At 43.8% G+C, this 11,193-nt stretch overlaps 1 protein-coding gene across 1 annotated transcript; it reads right to left on the bottom strand.

The window, feature by feature from the left end:
- Nucleotides 1–613: 613 nt before the first annotated feature.
- Nucleotides 614–9,953, bottom strand: plk3 (polo-like kinase 3 (Drosophila)). The gene is made up of 15 exons (XM_041948726.1): nucleotides 9,650–9,953; nucleotides 8,530–8,637; nucleotides 8,305–8,421; nucleotides 7,866–7,995; nucleotides 7,648–7,735; nucleotides 7,020–7,115; nucleotides 6,603–6,801; nucleotides 6,258–6,384; nucleotides 5,878–5,993; nucleotides 4,406–4,526; nucleotides 4,232–4,315; nucleotides 3,552–3,714; nucleotides 3,138–3,267; nucleotides 2,795–2,905; nucleotides 614–2,643 (listed from the first exon to the last, which is right to left on the bottom strand). Exons 1-15 carry the CDS (start codon nucleotides 9,863–9,865, stop codon nucleotides 2,446–2,448), a joined length of 2,004 nt encoding a protein of 667 aa, XP_041804660.1. The 5' UTR covers nucleotides 9,866–9,953; the 3' UTR covers nucleotides 614–2,445.
- Between the last annotated feature and the right edge of the window lie 1,240 nt (nucleotides 9,954–11,193).

The raw sequence follows: 11,193 nt of genomic DNA on the forward strand, positions 1-11,193 counted from the left end.
AGGGTCCACATTGAAATCTGAGTCAAGGATGTGAGTCAGCCCCAGACTGAACAGTCAGGACATGCCCAATTAAAGGACTTTATAAGGCACACCAAGGCAGCCTTTGTCGGAAAGCACCATCACTTTTACATTTTTTCCCAAGGCTTTCTACTAGGTTGAATAGATCTAGTAGACTTCTTTTCCTTGCGGTTGAGGGTCAAGGTCCTTGCCAAGTCATCCTTTAGAGATGATTAGTGGAGGATACAGAAATCAGAGGATGACAGTTTTTGAAATTTGTGTGATTTTAACCTGTGTAAAGCAAATGCAGATGTATGCCAGTTTTCTAAAAACAGAAGAATGTCGTCTGCATAATGCACACCGCTTTCATTTTCAGTGTGGCTGCAGAGTTTTACCGTCACTGCCAGACATCTTACAGAGGATTTGAATGACACAACTAAGTTTAACCTGTTTTGCATTATACACCCAATATCAAATACCAGAGAGATGGTGTAATCAGTGATTGGCGTGAATGCCGCAAAGTATAGGCCAGATATTGATTTTTGACAAATTACTTCCTCCACCTCCAGTCTACTGGGAAACCAAAGGAACAGAAATGCAACAAATGCAATTTAAGTTCATTTTCAATAAACTTTATTTTTGTCCCATTTTCCCCCAAATATGTTACATACAAAAGGTGATCAGAATTGAACATTTCCTTGTGTCGAGACCGCAACATTTAAACAACAATAAATAAAAAATATGTATAAATAAAAAATAAATAAACATGACATTATGTGCCAAAAAATAAAGACTCTTCTGAATTGGCAGATGGCGTTCACAATGTTGGGTTTTTCTGGAAACACGTGTGTGTGTGTAATACTTGCAGGTCACAGTTTTTAGGATACAACTCTGGTTCGAGAAAGCAATGTAAACCGATAAGGATTACAGTACAGTACAACAGAGTACAACTTTTACTTTTTTCCATAGTAGATATTACTGGGATATATACTTATGATACCAGTTGTTCTAAAAGCTTATACCAGGTAGTGAGAGTGTAGTGCTATTGGACTTACTTTTAAACTTGGCTCAAAGTACAAAAGTAAATCCCACCTGTAAAACCCATCTCGAATCTTGTTTGTATCCAGCTTGACATTCACAAAGGGTTGTTATTGCACTATACAGACATCCCTCAGAAAGGCACTTTTATCCCCCCTCCCCACCCTCATTTTCCAACCAACAGCTTTGTTTACCAGCACATGTGTGGCACACAAACACACACTCACCTACTGACTGTGAATTTAAAACTAAAATTATTTTAAAAACCAACACAGAAAATGCCTTTTGGTATCTAGTTAAAAACAAATAAAATATAACAAGTGGTAGTAAAAAGGTTTCGCTTGCCAGATAAATTTACAAAAGAAAAAACAAAACAAGTGCAAAATTGTGTTGCTCCCATAGCCCCTTTAGTATGCCCTGTACCACGTCAGTGAAATTAGTTTCTATTAACAAAAAAAGACAAAAGTGATGTTGGAGCAGAAGCAGCAATGACTTTCTCCAAACCTAAGCATCACCATCATCAAATAAGGCCAGGAATGTTATCTGTGCATGTGAGGTCAAGATCGTAGTGTGATCCTATAGCTGGCTCATTTTTTTTTTTAAAAAGGAGAAAAAAAAAATGTGTGCACCATAGTCCAAAAAAGGCCAGAAACCAACTGAGGGTAGGAGGGTCTCTCTCTCTCTCTCCCTCTAATCAAACCATAGTTATTCCCAAAGCATCTCTGCTGTCAGATCATGGTTCCAGTGCAAGTCAACGCCAAAAATGACCTTGCTGCTGAAACACTTTTGGAAAACTGAGCCTGAAAGCGCTCCAGCTGTAAGATCATCCTTGTTCCATTGCAAGCAAATAGGACAATTTTAGTGTTTAGATACCTGTAAGAAACCATGCCTGGGTTATTGGCTATCAGGGGAAGCTGAAAGCTGCAGGGTTGGTTGGTGGCTTTTAAAGATCCAGCCAAGAAGCAGTGATTTTGAGTGAGTGAGGGAAGGTAATTGGGAGTTTGGGTGTTCTTTTCGGCATCTGCCCGTGAGGGATCCATCGTTTCAGGCCAGGTAGGAGTCTCTTATTTTAGGCATCAATGCCTTCCAGGTGGATACCTTTGAGGCATAAGCTGGACAGGCACAAACCCTCAGGCAGATGCTGCATTGGGCAGCTTCCTGACTGCTTGACGTTTATCAAGGTCAATCAATTTGATAATCATCTGCCTAAGCACCAGTCCAGACAAGAATGTTTGCTCAACTCCTCTGAGCAGCCTTCTATCTGGCAACTGAACAGGCGTCAGCTCCTCCCGGCACTGTCTTGAGAAATTAGATCAACCAGTCAGGCTGCCTAAAAAGAGGTGTTAACCAGTCAGGTTGCCTCTAAGGCATCTGCCAATCAGGCGGCCTGGGAGGCACTGAGCCGTGCTCTCAGGCATCAGCGTGGTGTTGGAGCAGCTGGACCACATATCGCAGTCGGTGTCTGAGCTCGGAGGTGCAGCCCATCTCGACCAGCATGCTGAGGAGGTAAGTGTATGAGACCCGTTCCCGGCTGATGTAGGTGAGCAGGTAGGAGTCGTCGGATGACTTGCACAGGATGATCTTGGTGTGGTCTGTGTAGAAGTTAACCTGGAGGGGATGAAACCAGAACATGAATGCAAGAAAAGGAGGGCAATAATCCAATATCACATGCAACTATTTTCTAACTTTGTCTACAGTGTTGCAGCACTTGTTTTATAAATGCATCTCTTAAATATAAGATTTATGAGCTTTATCGAACCTGCAGAGTGCCATTGTTGAAGAGCATGACAAGAGCATGATCCGTCTTCACCCACTGGAGCAGCAGGGGAGGAGGACCTGAGACCTGCTCCTCACAATGAAGGTCTCCACCCTGAGAAGAGGAAAGACAATATTTTGTTTAGATCACAGCTTATCACGGTAAATTTGCACAGTTACACCAACTTTTGGAGATTTTCAAAGTCGTCTACGAGCTTCATGGCTTCTCTCAGTTTATATCTTACATAGTTAAAACAATTTCCTGTGAAATTCAATCATTTAGTATTTGATTCATAAAAATAAATCAAACTATTTCGGCTGCTGAAGGTGAACCGGTTTGCTCATACCTCCATGAGGTTCTGCTCCATGTAGTTGGCCATGAGCTCGACAATTTGTTTCTGGCTGTGAAGCTGCTCAGGCAGAGAGCTGGCAGGGAAAGTGAAGTGTTTGTTGTTGGTCAAGCAGTAGTGGACTGTCCTGTTGGGAGGGAAAGAAAACACTTAAAACACAATAGAAAATGTATTACTGTTTACAATATAAAATAAATTACTGTTAACTCAAAAAATATACTGCATATAGTCTCCAATTTAATTTGAATGAATGATGATCAAAAACTCAGTATAGCTGGAACACACACACACACACTAACTAATTCAGCTACTTCCCTGAGTCTAGTCACAAAGCAATCAAGAAGCTCTAAGCACAATGTAAATGTTTACACGACACCTTAAGTAAATACTGTGGCTCTTAAAAGTACTTACGTGCGTTGGTTGCAAAGGCTGAGGTGTGTTCCCTCGTTGAAGAGCACGCCGATGCTTTGGTTCGAGAGCTGGTAGCCAAAGCCGTATTTGTTTGAGTAGTCAACCCATTTAGTCACCCACAGGAAGGACTGTGGCCTGGACAAACAGGGCGGGTTTCTAGTGGCTGGAGAGATAAAAATAAAAGTGTTAGGGATTATGGAACAGTTTTGCAGGATATAATGTGAATCCTGAATAAACAGAAGACAAAATGCTTATGTTTCCAAGTTCTATGGGTCAGCGTTATACTGAAGACTAGATGCTCCAAATGTTAAGAAAGCTCTAAGCTGAGAAAAGGTGCTGCAGGCTACATGAGTCAGCAGCTAGTCAGAGGATGCAAAGAGATGGCTGAGGCAAGGAAAAAGATCTGGTTGATTAAACTTGAATGATTCTGCATCATTTGTAATTTGGTGCCAAAAATTGGTCCGTGCTGGAGGAAGCAGCATTTTTTTTGGAACACTGTTTTGGTGCTCTGTAGCCCAATCTCAGACTCAAAGACTTAAAGATGTGACTCAGCATTTCCAGTTATTGTCTTGAGGATAGAGACGTCGATCTGAGCTGCTTAACATTATTACTATTATAATGCTGTAGCCCAAAAGTGCTCTTGCAGTCTTTAAAGTTCAGCCTAATCTGTGCTCTCCTACCTGCAGGCATGGTTGCCAGGCAGCCGTTGAGCACTTTCATGGCCGATTCAGCAACAGCTGCAGGGGTCAGGACGTCCTCGCATGCTGGAGAGAAAAACAACAAGGTAAAACACTGATCGCAAAAAGACAAAAGGGATGAAAACTGCAGTGAGAGAAAACGCGGCGGGGTCTTACGTTCAGTGCTGCTGGCCATGGTGCCCTTGAAGGAGCGGGAGATTGACTTCCTGGATTCCTCCTCAGCAGGAGTCTGCTCCAGAGGCACGGAGTTGACCAGCTGACCGGTGGGAGAGGGAACCTGAGTGGCAGCAAGAGGCAAGATTTAGCCCAGCAAAAGTGATACTAACAGCACAAGATGGAAAACGTGCCAAAAAAAGACCACCACCACAGAATTGACGAGGCATTCTGCGAACACGCTCTAATATGTTTTCACACTCTCTCAGACTGTGGGTCTAAAATCTAAAAAAAACAGTCAGCAGTGTGTGCTTTGTTCTAACCTAATATTGCTGCCTCACTGGTTTCACATGTTTTGATCTTGTGCATCTTGCTGCCACTGCACTGGAGTAAAACTACATCAACCACAGTTTCTTTATGGGTGTTCTGCAAGCATGCTGCAAGTCTGATATGCAGTTTCCAATGTCACATGACCATAAAGCAGTTTCCGAAAATCTGGCAGTAAGCTGTCATGTTTTGTTCCTGCAAACGTACGTACGAGGAAAGTAAATCGGGTAGTTTTGATGACCACTTTGTATAGTCAGAAAAAAAAAAAAAGTCCAGTTTATGCTTCATGATCACAACCTGGTTTCTCAGCACAGGCTCACTATGAAGCTGACAAAGAAATATTCACACCAAAGAGCAAACAATGTAGGTCCTATTGGGCCCTATAAATAGCAACCAGATCAGTCTGATTAGGGATTGGCCAACAGAGCTTCCTGCTGTTGTGGCATTTAGCCACAGCTCCAGTTATGAATCTTTTTTAATACATCAAGAGATCTGTAGTAGGATTAAAATTACATCGTAGTAGGCAGATGGATTTAGCCAGATATGCGTTAACAGTTCCCTCAGACACTAGAGAAAACAGTTACAACCAACATTTCTCCTCCGAATTTCACTTATGTGTTGACAAGCTGAAGGACTTCTAGGACAATACAGAAAATTATGCTGCCATCTCAGTGAAATAAAGCTAAAGAGCCAGTAAAACACATTTCTAAATCCCATTAAGAACAGGGAGGAATCCTTTGTATAATTAAAAGCATAATTCATTGTTATAAAAAAAAAAAAAAAAAAAATACAGCTGCCTCATGTTCTGTCGGTTTATGACAGTCTTCAACGCTGGCACTTACAATTCTATTCTCGGGAAAACTCTCCAGCTTTCCCCTCCTAATTGTGCAGACATTTATTCACCCAGTATCCATTGCAGCTCAATTTAAAGAGATTGTTTTACTCATTAAAGGAACATGATGCAAAAAGGTGACAGACAGACCAGATGCAAAGCAATTATCAGTCATAACATCTGTAAAATATGTACTTCTGTACCACTTGTGGGACTTTATTTCCTTATTACTAGCTGGAATTACCCTGTTTCACATATGCAAGGCCATTTTTCCTTGTAGAAGTAGGACACACACACAAAAAAAGATGAGACGTACCTCATTGGGTCCCACTGTCTTGTAGCTGATTTGCCGGTTGATGGAACATTTCACGATGCCCGACACCAGCTTGGAAATGTCTTTGTCGTCTTTCTCCTCGCACGGAATCTTCTCCACTGCAAAGACAAGATTGTTCAGTTGACAGATTTGTTCAACCACAGGAGCGTCTCTATACACACACACGGACACAGCAAGCTCTTGGCAATGCTTGAAGTAAAAGTAGAGCTTTAACATGTTTAAAACACCAGTTCTCATGAAAGCAGATTAACAACAGGTGCTGCATAATTACATCAGGGAAGAGACGAATACATAATTAACAGATGAGTTATGAAGCAGATGACCTCGTCCTCTACTGTGTCAGTCATTCCACTGCTGCTTACCTTTTGGTTTCTTTTTGCCAAAGAGGCTCTTGGCCATTTTAGTGAAGAACTTCTTGGCGGGGCTGGGGGGGTGGAGCTCTGGCACCATCATGCAGCTGCTGGGGGGAAGCTTATCAGGGGTGAAACCCTGTAGGAAGAAAAAAGATGAGGGGGTGAGGAGGATGCACTCATTCTGAGCGAAAAGGATGTTGTGCCAAGCGCCGACATGTAATATTTCTGTTCTAACATCAAGCACCATTTCCCCGCTCCAAAAAGTACCATGATCTTTAGCTAATGGCAAAAGTGTCCACCAAATCGAATCCCATCACTGCCCCTCTAAACTAAATTCGTGTGACTTCTGCGTACTTTGGTGAAGAATTCGTGGTTGAGGATTTGATCCAGTGAGAGCCTGTCGCTGGGGTTTTTCTGCAGGATGCCTGAGATGAGTTTCTGTGCAGGGGGGGAAAGCGTGGATGGCAAGTGGTACCGAACCTCCTTTATACACTTGTAGGTCTCCTTCAGGTCAAGAGTCTCGAAGGGAGGGTTGCCGCACATCAGCGTGTACCTGAACGGGTTAAAAGGCAAACACGGGTCAGAATCCAAAAAAAGATACAAAATAATACAGTCTTACTGGTTGCGTACAATGTTGTCACGTTTACACACTGAGACAAAATGAAGCCAAGATAAAACCAAAACTCTTAACTCCGGATTCCACAAGTGTTATTCTACACATGACTCGACAAAGCAAGCAACTCCTGGTTGAGATCCGCAAAATAAACTCACATGACACAGCCGAGGGACCAGACGTCTGACTCTGTGCCGTGGCCCTGTCTGTTGAGCACCTCGGGGGCCAAGTAGTTGGGAGTGCCACAGATTGTTCTGAAAAGAATAAAAATCAAGCACAGGATAGATTTAATAACTCAAGCTACTCGGAATGATTTCCTGTTCTGTAAATGTGTCACGCAAACAAGGAAGTAGCGGTTGAGGCATTTTTTTTCTCTGCAACACTCATTTGTCTGGTATTCCACAGGAAGGTGTCAAACAGGTACTGAAACTGTGCTCTGAACGCCACATTCAACTGCCACTTGGAAACCAGTCTAGTTAGGTACTTACTGAGGGAAAGTGGTGGGAGGAAGAATGTGCTGAGTAGCTGACGTAATGGTGTGCATCATGCAAGTCTAGAAAACGGCTAAGGCTGTAATGTTCAGGTTCCTCTGTGTTAAATCTATATGCAGAAACATGTCCTTGTGTAGCAATGTGTACTTTTTTTTTTTTTTTTTTAAGGGTCTATAAGGGCTTGACTATTTTGAATGTTCACACATTATCTTCTCTTCAATCTCAGAGTTTGTGGCTTCCTCCAGTACAAAAAAAACATACAAAAATACATCAAAAACGATTTAAAAGTTCTCACTTTTTTCTCTGCTCCACTGTCTCCAGCTTGGCAGCGAGGCCGAAGTCTCCCAGCCGCAGCTCCATGTTCTCGTTGACAAAGAAGTTGCCTGAAAGAGACAAAAACATTTGTCGGGTCAGCATTCCACACATAACATGTGCCTGCCCAAAAGTCACAGCAGATTCCTGGGATGCTTGCGTGTGCGCGAACGCCACGTTTTCAGTCGGACGCCCACATACCTAGTTTGAGGTCTCTGTGCAGGATCCCTCTGCTGTGGAGGTACTTGAGGCCGGATATGATCTGTTTGAGGTAATATCGCACTTCTGGCTCTGTGAGCGTGTGTCTCGCCTTCCAGATGTGTGCGAGGGACTGGAGAGAAAGAGTAATGAGTGAAGTGTCAACCCCACATCCGTCAGTGGGACTGTACAACACTGCTGCACACGCACACACAAACACACACAGCCACGGTAGCATAGAAATTAGACACTGCTGTATTTCAGGTGGGTGTCAGGGACTCTTTATCGGCAGTGATGAGACTGTTACATATGCATACTTTAGTTTACAGAAGAAAGAAATGAGTATATTCTCCATTGTGCCGCAACACAAGGTGAGCTGTATACAAGCAAGCAAAACACACGCAGGCTGTACACACTGTTATAGAGATTTCTTAAGTCTCACCTTTCGACTGCAGAGCTCGAGGAATATGTAGATGTTTTCCTGGTCCTCGAAGTGATGAGAGAATTTCACCACATGCTTGTGCGACAGGGTTTTGTGGAGCTCGATCTCATTAGTTATCTGTTTAAAAAAAAAAAAAAAAAAAAAAAAGGTGTGACAATCTGTGTGCTTATGTCAACCCTAAACCACAGTGAAGACGTTGAGGCGTAAACAAGCACAATGGCATACCTTGTCCCTCTGGTGTGGTTTGGACACCCTGCTCTGTGGAATCACCTTCACGGCATACATTTTGTTGTTGGAGAGGTCTGTCATCTCGTAGCATCGAGCAAAGCCACCCTTGGGGGAGACAAACAGGATGATCAGTTAACAACGGCAGCAGGTTGAAAACCTGCAATTGTCATAAATAATCTGCCTCAATGGTAAGTCCTTGATCCGAGGATCAATAGCTGCCCTGCAAACAAAATGATTCGACAATGATTTCGCCAATTCTGAAAGGCTGGTGTGGAGGCAAATCAATGAGAGAGGACATAACCAACCCTGGATTAAACAGAGGGGTTAAATCTATTCAGATGCATCATCACATCAACATAATCAATTGACCAGCATCTTTTATTGCTCCCATATGCTTCCAAAACAGACAATCGACCCCCTAATTTCATGTTTACTGCTGCTTAATCGTGCATATTTCTTGATGCAATCAAGACTAACACAGGCTCGAGGACATGAGGGATGAGGCAGACCCGAGCTGCTGCATTCATTAACCGTGAAATTGACGGAGACGTTTCCAGCTCTGCGGCAGGCAGCAGAGGAAAGGAAGGGTGGAAAAAAAAGAGACCTGGCTGGCTGCCCGACGCAGCGTATCGATGACGAGCAACATGTTGATACAGTTGCTCCATTCATACATCGGACATACTGTGTCAAAAATCATTATAGCGACGACGTGGCGAGGGAGGGGGACCGTGGCAGAGGCAGGTAGATGTCGCGTTGGTGTCACAGATGCCGTTAAAACGCGCTGCTTCTTGTAAATAATCATTTCTGGGCTGTTTTTTTAAGGTGCTGCCAATCATGTGTGCGCACAGGAGGCGCTGGGCACACCTTGCGCCTGATTCATTCAGCAATGACGCGCACAGCAGGGGGAGACTGGCCACCACGAGGTCATTATTCCCACATTACTAACACACCTGGAACACAGCTAATAATGAGTTTTAATCAACGACAGCTTCCGTGTCAGACTAAAACAGAGACTCTTTAACGCAGACTCCGGATCCATCGTGCGCCTCGGACAAAACGCCCCAAAGATCCCCGTGGCGAGGCGAGACAAGCACATGGAAAATTAAACCCGTCGTACCTTTCCCAAAAGCTTTCCTTTACTGTAGGATCTTCCAGTCTTCGAGTCCGTCACCACCTGGGCCAGCTCCGGTTTGGTCTGTTCGGGTTTATTCCTGCTGGCTTTCGCCGGGGCAGAGGACTGCTGGGGTCCACGCTCCGGAGCAGGCTTAAATAAATCCGCATTCATGGTGTGGCACGAAATGCGCTGTGCCGCGGTGAAACAGCCGGTATCCATTTAGCACGGCGGTGTGAATGATCAGTCCGTATATCCCTTCTATGTTCACTAGTTGGTCTGGTGCGTACCGGTGCGTCCGCCTCGTCCAACCGTATCCATCTGGCGTGCCAGAGCGTTGCTCTCTGAGGCTTTATAACCAGAGCGCCGACGTCACGGAGCAGGGGGCGGGGGAGGGAGGTGGCGCACTGGTGGAGAAAGTCCAGACGATTTGCTCAGACGCGATCTCAATCAAAAAGGTGATCCGGAATGTTAGAAAAAAATATGAATGAAAGTGCGCTTGAAAAAACAGAAGCAGTGTAGCTCACGTTGATGTAGCTCATGTCTCAGAGCTGCTGTGAGGCCGCTGACACGCTGTGACACAGGAGGCAGGCTGGGTGGGGGGGTTTCCACTGTTTATCATGTCTGATCCACAGACTCCGTTTATTGAGTGGGCCCCTGCGACTGATGTGAAAGCAGAGCGTGATACCACGGAGGATCGTTTTAATTGTAGTCTTAAATTTTAAGTAAATCCTCTTTTTTTCTACTATCTATCTATCTATCTATCTATCTATCTATCTATCTATCTATCTATCTATCTAAACTTTTGGTCATTCATTATAATTATAAGGGAGATTGTGTGGAAATATGTGGAAATGTGGAAGTATTCTACTCGTATTGCCGAACACAGACAGGAGTCTTCATGAAATGATATCTTAATGAGTCATTTGTCACATAAAATGAATGGTGCATGCCATGCTGCAGTGGCTCACACAACACACAACACTCCCCGGGACCAGCGATGATTTACACTTTACCACATTCGCTCACGCATGTTTTACAGTGTAAACTCGAATTTGCACAACACAGTCTGAGCAGCCATAACCATGACATATTACAACGGGTCGTATAATAACGTGGTTCCCGTCTGTCCAAAATAATTATATGACTCATGAATTATTTTGGATCATAAAATATTGCAAAGAGTCTTATAATTAATTCAGCAAAACTGCAGGCGCAGAGATGAGTTTGTTGTGCCAAAACCTTCAGAAAACCTTCAAAATAAAAGTTCAGATTTCTACAATAAAATCTAGGGTTTAATCCCACCCAGTCCCCCTCCGTGTGTGTGCGAGAGAGAGATCCCCAGACACCCATGTGAAACCACCGATCGCAGCTGCCACCTGGTGGACAAAACGTGCAGCTGGAAAACTCATCAGGACTTCAGTGATTTAAAACTCCCTTTAGCCACTTGTCCAAGATGTGCTGCGACTGTCTGCAACAGCAGGTCAGTCCATGAACCATCTGTACTGCTTCACACACAGTAATCTAGGTGGGTATTTCACACATTTGTC

This window comes from Chelmon rostratus, chromosome 12, assembly GCF_017976325.1.
Source record: "Chelmon rostratus isolate fCheRos1 chromosome 12, fCheRos1.pri, whole genome shotgun sequence".
Taxonomy (NCBI): domain Eukaryota; kingdom Metazoa; phylum Chordata; class Actinopteri; order Chaetodontiformes; family Chaetodontidae; genus Chelmon; species Chelmon rostratus.